The sequence below is a fragment of the Orcinus orca genome, chromosome 20, assembly GCF_937001465.1.
Source record: "Orcinus orca chromosome 20, mOrcOrc1.1, whole genome shotgun sequence".
Classification (NCBI taxonomy): Eukaryota; Metazoa; Chordata; class Mammalia; order Artiodactyla; family Delphinidae; genus Orcinus; species Orcinus orca.
Window position 1 is genome coordinate 43,727,513 of NC_064578.1, and position 12,510 is coordinate 43,740,022.

The 12,510-nt window shown below is 54.3% G+C and overlaps 2 protein-coding genes across 10 annotated transcripts; both read right to left on the minus strand.

Moving 5' to 3' along the window:
* Positions 1-3,148: 3,148 nt before the first annotated feature.
* Positions 3,149-6,983, minus strand: SYNE4 (spectrin repeat containing nuclear envelope family member 4). Of its 4 annotated transcripts, none has more exons than XM_033413985.2 (8): positions 6,828-6,983; positions 6,476-6,527; positions 5,836-5,976; positions 5,409-5,603; positions 5,089-5,337; positions 4,222-4,299; positions 3,460-3,518; positions 3,149-3,367 (listed from the first exon to the last, which is right to left on the minus strand). In XM_033413985.2, exons 1-8 carry the CDS (start codon positions 6,953-6,955, stop codon positions 3,190-3,192), a joined length of 1,080 nt encoding a protein of 359 aa, XP_033269876.1. In that variant the 5' UTR covers positions 6,956-6,983; the 3' UTR covers positions 3,149-3,189. The 4 variants fall into 4 exon arrangements, with proteins under 4 accessions (XP_033269876.1, XP_033269874.1, XP_012393850.1 ...); XM_033413983.2 differs by having other exon boundaries at positions 5,424-5,603; positions 6,476-6,626; XM_012538396.3 differs by having other exon boundaries at positions 6,476-6,626.
* Positions 6,984-7,372: 389 nt separating this feature from the next.
* Positions 7,373-12,508, minus strand: ALKBH6 (alkB homolog 6). 6 transcript variants are annotated; one of them, XM_012538404.3, is made up of 7 exons: positions 12,430-12,508; positions 11,557-11,639; positions 11,172-11,240; positions 9,773-9,833; positions 9,241-9,413; positions 8,920-9,036; positions 7,373-7,799 (listed from the first exon to the last, which is right to left on the minus strand). In XM_012538404.3, the coding sequence occupies exons 2-7, from the start codon at positions 11,635-11,637 to the stop codon at positions 7,536-7,538; spliced, it is 765 nt and encodes a 254-aa protein (XP_012393858.1). In that variant the 5' UTR covers positions 11,638-11,639; positions 12,430-12,508; the 3' UTR covers positions 7,373-7,535. The 6 variants fall into 6 exon arrangements, with proteins under 6 accessions (XP_012393858.1, XP_033269884.1, XP_033269883.1 ...); XM_033413993.2 differs by lacking the exon at positions 12,430-12,508 and adding an exon at positions 11,756-12,423 and having other exon boundaries at positions 9,241-9,392; XM_033413992.2 differs by lacking the exon at positions 12,430-12,508 and adding an exon at positions 11,756-12,423.
* Between the last annotated feature and the right edge of the window lie 2 nt (positions 12,509-12,510).

The following is a 12,510-nucleotide window of genomic DNA, read 5'->3' on the forward strand; positions in this document are numbered from 1 at the left end:
AACTGAATCGATCTTCTGGAGATGGTCCATGAATTGCTGGTGAATAGAAAGATACAATGTCTAGAATTGACTTCAAAGTAGTAATCTAGGAAGAGGGGAGTGAGCACCTGGGAGCATTAAACGGGATTGGCCCTGAGTTGATAATATTTGGAGCCAGTGATGAGTTCACAAGGACTTGTAATGCTGTTCTTTCTCCTTTTGTACAAGTTCAAAAATTATCAGAATGAAAGCTGACACAACAAAAGCCCCTCCAGTGCCCATCTTACTCAAACTAGAAGTCCTCACTGTGGTCCACAAGGCCTCACCTGATCTGGCCCTACTGCCTCTCTCACCTTACCTCCTTCCATTCTCGCACTCCAACCACACTGGCTTTCCCACGCGCCAGGCACACTTCTACCTCAGGGCCTTTGCACTTGCTGTCCCCTCTACCTAGAATGCTCTTCCTCCAGGCCTGTACTGTCCAGTATGGTATCTGGGAAGTACCTGTGACTTGAGCATTTGAAATGTGATTAGTGCAACTGGGGAATTTTTTTTAACTTTATAAATTTTAAGTAACTTAAAATTTTAAACTGTAGCAGTGTAAAATATTTTGTCATTAAACACAGCTGTATTGTTTTGGTAGCACTACATTTCATTTTATGTGTTGAAAATTAAGCATCTGAATTGAGATGTGCTATAAAGTATAAAACACATACCAGACTTCAAAGACTTAGTAAGAAAAAAGGATTGTAAAATACCTCATTATTTTTATATTGATTACATATCAAAATGATAATATTTTGGATATGTTGCGTTAGAGTATAAATTAAATTAAAATTAATTTCACCTGTTTCTACGGTTTTACTGTGACAGCTAGGAAGTTTAAAATTATATTTGTGGTTCACATTATATTTCTGTTGGACAGCATCCCTCTAGGAGTCCCCCTGGTTTGTGTTCTCACTGCAATTTGGTATAATGACTTAATTATAGCATAATGATATAATTGTCTCCCTGATTCTTTCTTCAACCATCCTAATTGTACCCCTCCCCCTTTGCCTTTGCCCACATTAGTTTTCTCCTTAGCACTTAACCACTCTCTGACCTGTTACGTATTTTACCTGTTTCTTTTACTTACTGTTGCTTTCTCCCCCTAGAATGTCAGCTCCACAGGGACCAGGATTTTAGCCTGACTTGTTCACGATCATAGCCCTGCTCTTTGACCAGGACCTGGTTCATAGCAGACTCAGTCAATATTAAATGAATGAATGAATGAATGAATGGCATGGATTTGCTCCATTACCCAATCGGTTGGGTCAATATTGCCAAGACTCTCCCTGTCCCATTTGCTGGTAACCCCAGGAACACCATGCCTCCTCAGAGACAGGACCTGGCCTGGCATTTGAAACAGAACAGATCTACGTTTGCATCCTGACTTCTCCCTGAACTTGGAGTCACTCCCAGAATCTGCTGCTTCCTGCCCCCTTCCCTCAGTGTCCATCCCCCCTTCTGGTGACAGCTCCCTGATTTTTTTTGGAGAACAACTTCTCCCCCTGTTTTCAGTACACATGGTTCAGTCAAGGCTGACTGCAGCCCCCAGTGAAGTATGTGACACTGGCTTTGGGTCCTTGGCTGGAACTGTGAGGGAAGAGTAATTCTCCTATTGGCTGCTAAATTGGTGGGATGTAGGCTTGGAGGTTTTGAGGGGCACTCTGGCGATCACTTGCATAAGAGTGAAGCCAAAACAGAGGAAAGAACTGAGCCTCTGGATCCAGCTGTGCTTATAGTCCTGAACTTTTCAGTTACCCACAAAACAAATTCCCATTTCTTTTTAAATCAGTGCGGATTTGGCTTCAGTCACTTGCTCCCTGTGTGGCCTCAGGCTGGTGGCTTCCCGTCTAGAGCCTCAGTTTCCCATTCTGTTAAGCGGGGCCACATCATCAGGTGGTTGTGAGAATTAAAGGAGAAGGGATCTGTCTTAAGTGCACATCCAGGAGCCTAGCACAGGGCTTCTGCCTCTGTTCTTGAGTCCGGTTCTGCTCTACCCCTTGTCCTGATACCTTAAGCTCTGGGGAGAGGATGAGCTTAGACACCTGGGGCTGGGGACTGGACTTCAGGACTGAGGCCTGGCAATTCAGCATGATGACCTGGGAGAAGGGGGCTTTCACAGTCATGCATCAGTGATGGCCAGCCTGGGAGCCCACCACGTGGAGTGTTTGAACAGAGCACGTGGATGAATGCAGGTCAGGGGCTATAGCAAGTGCTGTCGGCAACCCAGCACCAACATCACCTGCACCCCTCCTGCACCCCTCCTCTAGCATCCTGTAGCAAGCACCTGTGCCTCTTTGCCTGAGGGTCGTTTACAGGCAGGAGAGGCTGGAAGTGCTGGGGAGTTAATATCTCTAGGAATAATCCTTAACCAATGAAAGATGGGAGCTGGTACATATATGCCACAACTTCTTCACCTCTTGGGTGGGACAATTTTGAGTGTGTCTCACAGTCTCCCAGAGGTCCCTAGGGGGATGGCACTCTAGGTGCCCAGAGCAGCAACCAGCTCATTAACTCCTTTCCATGGCTCACTTCCCATTCCCCTATCCATTTGCCTAGGATCAACTCCCTAAAAAACTACCTGTGCTTGAATCTTTGTCTCAGGGTCTGGGGGAACCCAACCCAAGATGGGCTGATTCAGTTCCATGTTCTGTGCTCAAGGCAAAGGGATCTGTGGAGGGGGCTGTCCAGATGTACCAGGGCCATACCCAAGATTCTCAGTACTCAAGCACCCAATATCCCCACATATCCTGCTATAGACTGAATGTTTGTGTCCCCTCAAAATTCATATGTTGAAATCCTGACCCCCAAAGTGATAGTATTAGGAGGTGAGGCCTTTGGGAGGTGATTAGGTCATGAGGATGGAGCCCTCATGAAAGGGATTAGTGCCCTTATAAAAGAGACCCCCCCAGAGGATTCTCTGCCCCTTCTTCTATGTGCAGATACAGTGAAAAGACAGCCGTCTATGAAACAGGAAGTGGGTCCTCATCAGACACTGAATCTACAGGCACCTTGATCTTGGACTTTACAACCTCCAGAACTGTGAAAAATCAATTTCTATTGTTTATAAGCCACCAGTCTATGTTATTTTGTTATAGCAGCCCGAACAGACTAAGACACATCCTTTGACAGTGACCATTTATTACATATGTCTGGACTGTGTAGTCAGATTGGGGGAGGACCATTGACATAGCTGAGCACCAGGTAAGGTGTCCTGGCCAGTCGGGCAGGAGAGCAGCAGGAGCCCCCTGACATGGGCAGGAGCAATGTGGCACCCACCAGCAGAAGGAAAAGGAGGAGGAGGAGGAAGGTCAGGGGCCGCCTGGATGCAGGAGTGGGGGATCTGCAAAGGGAAATGCAGTGTTCAATGTATGGGTGGGCTGCCACCATGAGCCCTACCCCCACACCCCCAGACCCATCTCCCAGGCATCTCACCCAGGGTCTACCTCCAGCATCACATCCTGGACATTGGGAGATGCTTGCCTCATCTTGTCCTAAAGGTAGAGAGCAGCCAGCAGTAGAATGGGTGGAAGTGATATTTAATGTGGTCTTTACCTTACTCCCACAGACCTACAGAGCTGGGCTTATTTCTCCTCCTTTCCTAGTACTCCCTCCATCCCCAAGACCCCACATGGACTTGGAATATCTCCAGGTATAGTGGATGTCTGTCAGTGCCTGCCCTCCAAACAGTCTCCCTTTTCCTGGTAACAGTGGTTCCATTTGGGGAGAAGGGTATCATACCTCCCTACTTTCCTGAACTCAAAACTCCACCTCCATGGTTAGGCATGTGACCCAGATCTGGCCAACCAGAGCCCTCCATCAGCTTGGCTACTGTGATCGGTTCAGGGTGTAGGCCATGACCCAAGCTGGGGAAGCAGAAGTCAGCCCTAGGACTTGGCTGCCGTAGGTCAGTGGCACTCTCTCCTCCTGGGGTGGGTAAGCCAGTGGGAAGTGAGTGTGTAGCTGCTGGGGCAGCCATTTTGCTGAGAAGGAATCCACCTTGGAGAAGTAGAGCCCAAGACAGGGAGGGACTGAGCCCTGACAGTATTTGAGGTCTTGAATTCAACACCACCTGGACTTTTCAGTTACATGAAAAAAACAGCATCCTCTTTTTTGTGTGTAATTCAATTTGGGTCGGGTTGCTGTCACTTGCCATCAACATTCCTGAGTGATACACCTGGCCGAGGACCAACTCACCTGAGACTTCCGGAGCAGGGACCGTCTTCGGTGACCTGTTAAGTGTTTCCGGTGGCTGAGGCCTGACATGAGCATGTCCTGTGGGGAGAGAGAGGAGTGGGGTCCTTGGAGAATCAGTGACAAAGAGACACAAAGTTGGGGAAGGGCCAAGAGGGGGGAAGTGTCACAGAGATTAGATTCTGTGGGAAGAGAGAGATCTCAGGGAGAGAGGAAGAGAGGGGCAGAGCCAAAGAAACCAAGAGAAGAGAGACATTATTTATTCATTCATTCAACAAATATTTAATGAGCATCTGTTACATGCCAGGTGCTATTCTAGGAGCTGGGGACACTGTGAGCATGGAAACAGGCAAAGTCCTGGCGTCCATTGAGTTTATATTCTAGTAGGAGAGAGAGAGACCATAAGTTAATAAATGTATAATGTCAAGATGTGGTAAGTGCTGTTAGGAAATAAAATAAGAGGATAAGGAGTGATAATGTTTGGAGGCCAGGGCAGGCCTCTCTGAAGAGGTAACATTTGAGGAGAGACTGGATGGAATGAAGTGAGGAGGTGAGCTCGGTGTGCCTCTGGGGGCTTCGAGATGGGAGTGTATTTGGAATATTTGAAGAGCCAGGAGGCTAGTGTGGCTGTGGTGGGGTAAGTGAGGGGGAGAGTGAGAGGAAATGAGTAAATATAGGTACAACAGAGACACCTGGAGGCCAAGAGAGGCAGAGGGATGAGGGAGGGGACCACTGAGACACCAAAAGCGAAAGAGACACCGGGAGAGACAGAGCCATGAAGACCTCCTCGAAAGGGAAAAAGGGCCCTGCTAGGAGACACACAGAGGGTCCCTTGGGTGCCTGGGGGGAGGTGACCCCACCTTCTCTCACCTCAAGGCTTTGTCCCCTGCCCTGGGGGCCCCTGCGGCCACACAGCTCACAGGGAGTCCCTGGTGTCCAGGCTGTCCTTTGCCCCAAAGGCCCGAGATCCCCAACGTCCCCCGCCGGGTCCCACTCCAACTCTGCGGGAGTGGGGAGGCTACTGGGTGCCCAGGGCCCCCAGACCCCACCAGGTCCTGGCCCGTCTGAGTCCCCCTCGACCTCCAAGTCCTGCTCCAGTGTGCTGGCCTCCTCAAACACCTGGTCAGAGGACAGAGGTCATGAGGGTTGGGATCGGCGCCTGCGCCAGGGACCGCCAGGGTGGGCCATACCAGGCTGTAGCTGACCAGCTGGGCCTGCAGCCGCCACAGCTGCCGGAGGATGCTGTCTCGGTGGGCTCTGAAGGCCCTCAGGACCTGCTCCAGGGATGCCCGGGCCTGAGGCTCACTCCGCTGTGCCAGCCCCTCACCGAACACCAGCAGTGCATCTAAACGCTCAGCTGCCCCACGCAGGTCTGCCTGTAGGGCCTGGGTACACATGGTTGGACATCACCAACACCACACCAGCCCATCCCCACCCCCCGCCTCCATACACACACAGCAGGGGCACCAGAGACCTGAGACCTGGAGTCACTATCCCCACCCCCTCTGCCGTCCAGACACCTGGAACATGGAATAAACCCATTTCCCACCCTGGGAAGCTGGCACCCACTCCTGAGGCCCTGCCCACCCTCCCACGTCTTGGCTTCCCACTGCTCACCTGCAGCTGGACCATCCTGCTCTGGGCTGATGCCCAGGGCCCCAGGCCTTGCTCCAGGTCCTGCAGCCGGAGGCCCAGCCCCAAAAGGCAAAGATGCAGGCTGTCCTGCTCAGCCTCTAATCCCCAGCCAGAGATGGGGCGCTGGGGAACACAGGGGGCTGAGTCAGAGCCAGTGAGCCAACCAAGGCCTGGCCCGCACCCATTGCACCCAGGCTCCTGCCCTCTGGGTGCTTCTCTGCAGCAGAGTCCATCTCTGGGTCTGCACCAGGGTTGCTCCCACCTAGAGAAACTTCCCAGTGGAGCCAGGCCTGAGAACCTCTAGTTCAAATTCTCCAGGTTTTCAAGGCTCCTAGAAACTTGTACGTATAGGGCCTGGGGCTCTGGAGAGGGAGAGGGTGATGGAGCTGGATAGCCCCACGAGGAATGGGGCTACACCAGGGCCAATGATGAAAGAATTCTCTCTCAGTTGGTAAAATACTGAATAGTGATAGTTAAAGAATCATTGTCTAGAGCATCCCTCCCCACACAGATGCCCAACACTTTTCCAGAATCATCACCTCATCCCCGGTGTGGAAGCCAGATCCTGGGAGACAGACAGGAAGTAGGGGCTGGCACAGGGGCCTAGTTCACCTCAGCTCACCTCACGGTGTTTGGCCCCAGCCGAGTCCTCATGAGAAGGGGGCGTTGGCAATCTGGGGAGGCCAGCAGCAAGCTCAGTGCCCCTCGGCCCACCCTGGAAGGGCTCGGGAGGGTCCAAGGAGTCCTGCCCCAGCTTCTGGGCCTGTTCTGACCTGGGATGGTGGGGGGGGGGCGGCATTGACAGGCCCCTGGGTGAGCCTAGGTGCCCGTTATCCACCCTACCCTACCCCTGTCCCCAGTTACCTCTCTCATGTCCCCAGGTGATCTTAGCTACAATACCTTCTACCCTCAAAAGGCCCCTGCTACTGCCTCCACTCTTTGGGGACCACAGTTTCAAAAGCCCCAGCTCGTACCTGATTCTCTCCTCTCCAGAGGCGGAGCAGATGGTGCATCCAGATGTGTTCAGTTCCCTAGGGGCTCCAGGCGGGTGGCTGAAGGGCTCTGAGGGGGGTGTAGGGCCCAGGCGTGGGGGCAGGGCCATATTGGGGAGCCTGAGGACAGAGAGTCAGTGAGTAGAAGCCCTTTTCCTATCCTCCCAGACTTCCTCAGTAGGACTCACCCAGGCCTGAGGCAGCCAGAAGCCCAGGGGCAGGCTCAGCTCCACCTCTTTCTAGGAGGAACCTGGACCCAGGTAATTTGATGCCCAGCTCAGGTGATAGTAGCACCACTTAACTCCTTCCTCCCCAGCGGACCAGTAGCTGAACCTCCCAAGCTCACCCCACCCACCTAAGGGGTTTCCAGATATAACCCTGCCCCTCAAGAGCCCTGGGTTCTTCTCCACTCTGTGACCCGAACATCTGACCTCGGCAGCCCACACCATCCATCTAAGGTCCCGGACGCAGCGCCCCTCAGGAACCCAAACATCTGGCCCCCCACCCCCAAATGTCCAAAACCAGAGTAAGATTGTTTTGTTGGTGGTTTATTTGGAATGGGGCCTTTTCCTGTGGTTCCCTCACAGGTACTGGGAAAATAACCCGGGGGGAACCGCCTCTGCCCACAGGGAGCCAGCAGTCCAGAGCAGGCGAGAGCTCGGGAATCCGAGCGGGTCCTGGGTCCTGGCGTCACTTGCTGAGCAGGAGGCCAGCGCGCAGCACGCGGGGTACGCGGCGGATGGTCAGCGAGACGCGGGTGCCGCGGACCAAGCGGGCTCCAGCTTGCGCCGAGGGGCAAGCGGCTGCGTTTCGCGGCAGGGAGGCGGCGTCGAGCGCGTCTACGCTGGCGGCTGCGATGCCGTGGAGCAGGCGCGTGTAGGCGGCGCCACGGAGCACCAGCAGGCTGCGCGGTTCAAGCAACAGCGAGGTGGCCGGCCGGGGCGGGGGCCGGGGCTGCGGGGCGGGTTGAAGGTTAGCGGGTCCCCAGAAGTTAGGAGTGGGGTGGGCGAGAGGTCAGCGGGTTTGGGGGTTCAGGGGCGAGGGTCAGCGAGTCCCAGGGGCAAAGGCTGAGGGGCAAGTGTGCTCCTAGGGATCGAGGCTTTGGAGTGAAAATCCCGCGGGGGCCAGGGCCAGGCTTCCAGGGAAGTGGAGACGGGGTGGTGGTGGTGTGTCAGCAGCCCCTCGGCAGGGACTAGGCTGCAGATGGGGGGTGTCTAAGGGCCTAAGGGAACTGCAGCTGGGCTCTGCAAGGAGCTGGGGCTGGGACCGAGGGATCAGTGGTCCCAGGAAACTGAGTGGAACTGGGCTGAGGACTTGGCTGAAGCCAGGAAGGGAGGAAGAGATGAACAGGTGTGGTCTGGGAGGATGTGCGGATATCAGGATGTTTTGAGGACACCAGCAGAGTGGGAGGGGGTGTCAGTGCATCTAGGAGCATGTAGGATTAAAAAGGGCAGCCGAAAGGAGCAGTTGGTGTCAGGGTGTCCAGGGGGTGTCAGACATACAACAAAGAAAGAGGTCAGGGAAGCTGCTGTCATGAGCAACACAGAAGGGAGGCAGGATATCTGGGGGCCCTTGAGCAGCAAGTCATGTGTTGAGGTGCCAAGGAGAATCTGGGGGTGTCCTGCATGACAGATCACATTAGTGGAGGGGGAGGTAGGAAGTCAGTGTTGGGGTGCCTGTGCAGTGGCCACTGAAAGGGTGTCTGGCAGGATGTCAGCGACAACCCTGAGTGGCTGGTGTTGGGGTAGCTGAGGATATCAGTGTCTGTTGGAGAACTGGGGAGCCCTGCATGCGGTATTGGAGCGCTCTGAATGTATGGAGCCAGAGGATCTGTAGGATGTCAGGATATTCATTCAGCAGATGGGGGTACTGGGGTACCCGTGGATATCATGATTTCTAGGGCACCCTGCAGGCAGATGGGCTGGGCATCTGGGCGGATGTGGGTGCCCTCCATGAGGGGACAGAGGAAGATGTCTGGAAGGGTATCAGGGGTACCCCGCAGGCAGATGGGATTGGGGCCTCTTAGAGGATATGGGGCCTCTTAGAGGATATGGGGCGATGTCTCAGGGCCCACCTGCTCTGTAGGGTCATCATCCTCTGGCTGCCGAGGCTCGTAGAGGTCCAGCATGGTGTGGGAGCCCAAGCTGATGGTGCTGACAGTCGGGTAGTACAGTGGCCCATCCTCGTGGGGCTGGGGAGTGGGTACCAGGGCTGGACAGGGCAGGAGTCCACACACCCCCACCCTCAGGTGAAAGCGGGGCTCCCCAGCTGGGGACAGGGAGGTGAGTGTTTGGTTGGGGTATGTGGCTGCTTAATGAGAGTGGATGTGGGTCGACAGGATGCCCTGCCCCATGATGGATCCGAGGTCTGGGGGTCGGGGTGAGAGTGTGGTTACCATGATGCCCTCCCCAGGCAGATACTGGTTCACAAGGACGTGGTTGGCTGGGAGACCCCCAAAAAGGCTGAGGTCAGACACTTTGTCCACGTAACGCTGGAGCCACGGTGGCAGCCGCTCAGGAACCATCCCCCGGGGATGGGGGAGCCCACCTGGGGGAGGGAAATGGGGTGCTGAGGGCACCCAACAAGGAGCTCTGGCATGTGGAGCCCCCATTAGGGATATCCCAGTGGTTGGTAGCACTCTGACCTCCTCGGGGACCCCTAACTCTTTGGAGATCACCACTCCACCCTTCAAAGGTTTCCTGACTTCTCCAAACCCCTAGAGATACCCTCCAACTCATCAGGAAATCCCTAAGCCCTCAGGACCTCCACTGACCCCTGAGAATCCTCCTGGCCCTTGGGACCCCTTGAACCCTCAAGGACCTCCCCCCCGCACCCTGACGCCTCAATGTCCCGAGACTATCCAACCTGAGCTGCCTACCCCAGTCCCCAGCCCTAAATCACCCATGCCCACAGCCGGAGACACTTACCCCAGTTCTGTAACTTCCTCCCGGAGAGCTGGGTCCACTTTGGTTTTGGGGCATTGAAGACCTGGGAGGTGGGTAGGGGGTCAGTCCTTTTCCAGGACCACCCTCTCTGATTCTCCCACCCAGGCCAACATAGGGGTTTTCACCTAGGGTGGAAATGGGTCATCTCAGTGTCTGTGGGATCATTCTCCGAGACAGTGTTCCCAGGATTTTGTTCTTGCCCTTTCCCCCTGTGGAGGCCGCTGGCCTCAAAGCCCCTCTGTGTCTAGGGATTGAGGGAGGGAACCAGAGCTACACAATCAGGGTCTGAGTCTACTCAGAGCTCTGGGCTGGGTTGGGCTCTTTCAGCCCAGCAAACAGTCTGCACTCTGTAATTTCGTGATTCCTGGGCTATCTCAGCACAGTCTGAGTCCTGGAACCTCCTTGTTCCTCTTGCCTGGGGGAGAAAACGTGCTCAACTGGGCTATTCAGTATAGCCAAGAGAGTACGTTGAAAATTCTCCACTGCCAAGACCCCAAGGGTCTAAAAAGGGTTATCTCAAAAAGTCTAAGAAATCTCCTTATTTCCTTCATTGTTTTGGGGCTGGAAGCGGCTGTCTCAGTATGAGAGTCTGAGTTTTGGAGCTAACTCATTCCTGGGACTCAAACTAGACAGGACTAGTTGGGATAGCACAGGGAAGATCTGTGCTCTATAACCAAGGCTCTGGGGCTGCAAAGGACTATCCCAGTGCACAGACTCTGAGCTTTGTAAAATTCTCCTTTCCCCAGACCTTAAGAATAGAGTACAGACTGGGCTATCTAACACAGGTGGTCTGTGCTTGGTAACCTTGTTCCCAGGACTCTGGGTCTATGCTGAGCTATCAGCACAGGGAAGCGTTTAACATTCTGAGGCCTGGGTTATCTCAGCACAGAAATCTGAACACTGTAACTTCTTCATTCCCCAAATCTCAAGGGAGTGAACTGGGCTATCTCAGCCTATGTTATAACCTCCTTCTCTCTAAGGTAGCCGGATAGGGCTGTCTTAGTACAGGGAGTCTGAGCTCCATAATAACCACCACCTTTCTAAGAATCAGTTTGGGGAGTTCCCTGGTGGTCTAGTGGTTAGGATTCGGTACTTTCATTGCCATGGCCCAGGTTCAATCCCTAGGGGAATGAGATCCCACAAGCCGCGTGGCGTGGCCAAAAAAAAAAAAAAGAATCAGTTTGGTTTCCCCTAAGCTTCCTGGGAAAAGCCCTTTCTGACAGGCCCCAGCAGGTGCTGAGAAAGGAATAGGGAAGGTGGTGAGGGATGGGTGCCAGGTGGCACTCTCCCTCCTGCAAGAATCCTCACTGTGACCTTTCGGGCTCTCCTACGAGAACTGGGGGTTGAAGAGGGTTCTGGGAAGAGGGGATAAACAGGTCACCTGTCGAAGCAAATACTCCTCCTCTTCCTTGGAGATGAAGTCGGGGACATAGTAGATTACAGGTGGTGCCTAGGATAGAGAGATCCCCCCTGAAGGTGTGACCTTTGGACCCACACAGGAATGCTGCCATCCATGAGCAGCCCCTCCTCTGGAGCGTAGCTCAGGATGTCCCCAGACAGGCCAGGGCCTTAAGTTGAGGGACCAATGGCTATTTGGGGGATGGGGAGGTGGGGGTGAGGGTAGGGCTAGACCCTGAGGGTAAGGATGAATTGAGAGGGAGGGGGCAGTCCCAGCCCACAAACCCAGGAGTCAGCCTGCCTATCCCCACTCTATCTCCCGCCCTCTAGTTCCCACCTTCACCCTCTGCACCCCCGGTGCTGACAACCTGCTCCACCCTGAATGGTTCCAGAGCTGGAACCCTGGCGTCCTGATCCTCCATTGACATCAAGTCCGTGTACCCGGTCATTCCTGTGGGGAGGGGAGAACATGCTGAAATCACCAAGCCTCCCACCCGCAGGCTGTGATCCAGCTTTCTGGTCTCATCATGGGCCAGGGCCTCACCTCAGCCCTCTAGTGAAACTCACTTGGTTTCGAAAACCTAGACGTCCTCAGCATCTCAAAAGCCACTCAGTGCACCCCTAGGCTCCCTGCCCAGACACAGTGAGCACCCACAGTACTCCCCCCAGACTCCATCCACCAAATACCCATCAAATTACACACGTCTGCCGTCTCAAGCCTCTACAGAGAACAGCCTCAGACTCCACTGGGAGCCTTTCTTAAGAGCTCCACACGTATCCCCCAGGGCTGCACCCCAGACCCCCTTTAAACACCTTCATTTGAGACCTCATCCTAAAAACTTCAGACCTGCAATCCCGAGCCCGGCTCTCTAACAATATTCGAGGTCCTCATAGACCCTCCTCCCGCCTCAAGCCTTTTCAGACGCCCCATTCTGAGCACGCTTGTGCCCCCAATCTAAGCTTCCTCAGACACATCCATTTTCAGTCTCCTTGTATCCTCCCCACTCTAGACTCCCCTCAGACTTCTCTTCCCGAGCGCCCCTTCCCTGCAGCCCCCTTGGACCTTTGACCCTGAGCCTGACCCCTCTCACACCTTCCCTCCCTGAACCCCTTGGTTCCCCCGACTCTGTCTTCTAGAACCCCACACTTTTAGCTTCCTCGGACTCCCATCTGAGCTTCCCCGGATCCCCACTCTCAGCCCTCTTGGACCCCCATCTCCGCCCTCGGCGCCCCAAACTGACCGTCCACCAGTGACCCCTCCAAAATCCAAATTCAACACCCCCATTCCCTTCCCAGCCACTTCCTACCCACATGGCCGACGC

Coding starts and splice junctions, on each gene's coding strand:
- SYNE4 (XM_012538396.3), bottom strand. CDS start 6,955: ATGGCCCTGCCCCCACGCCTGGGCCCTACACCCCCCTCAGAGCCCTTC. Junction 5,977..6,475: donor CTGGGGCCAAACACCGTGAG/GTGAGCTGAGGT, acceptor TGTGTTCCCCAG/CGCCCCATCTCTGGCTGGGG. Junction 3,368..3,459: donor ATGCTGGAGGTAGACCCTGG/GTGAGATGCCTG, acceptor TTCCCTTTGCAG/ATCCCCCACTCCTGCATCCA.
- ALKBH6 (XM_033413992.2), bottom strand. CDS start 11,786: ATGCTGAGGACGTCTAGGTTTTCGAAACCAA. Junction 11,640..11,755: donor GTCTAGGTTTTCGAAACCAA/GTGAGTTTCACT, acceptor CCCTCCCCACAG/GAATGACCGGGTACACGGAC. Junction 11,241..11,556: donor AACCATTCAGGGTGGAGCAG/GTTGTCAGCACC, acceptor TCTCTATCCTAG/GCACCACCTGTAATCTACTA.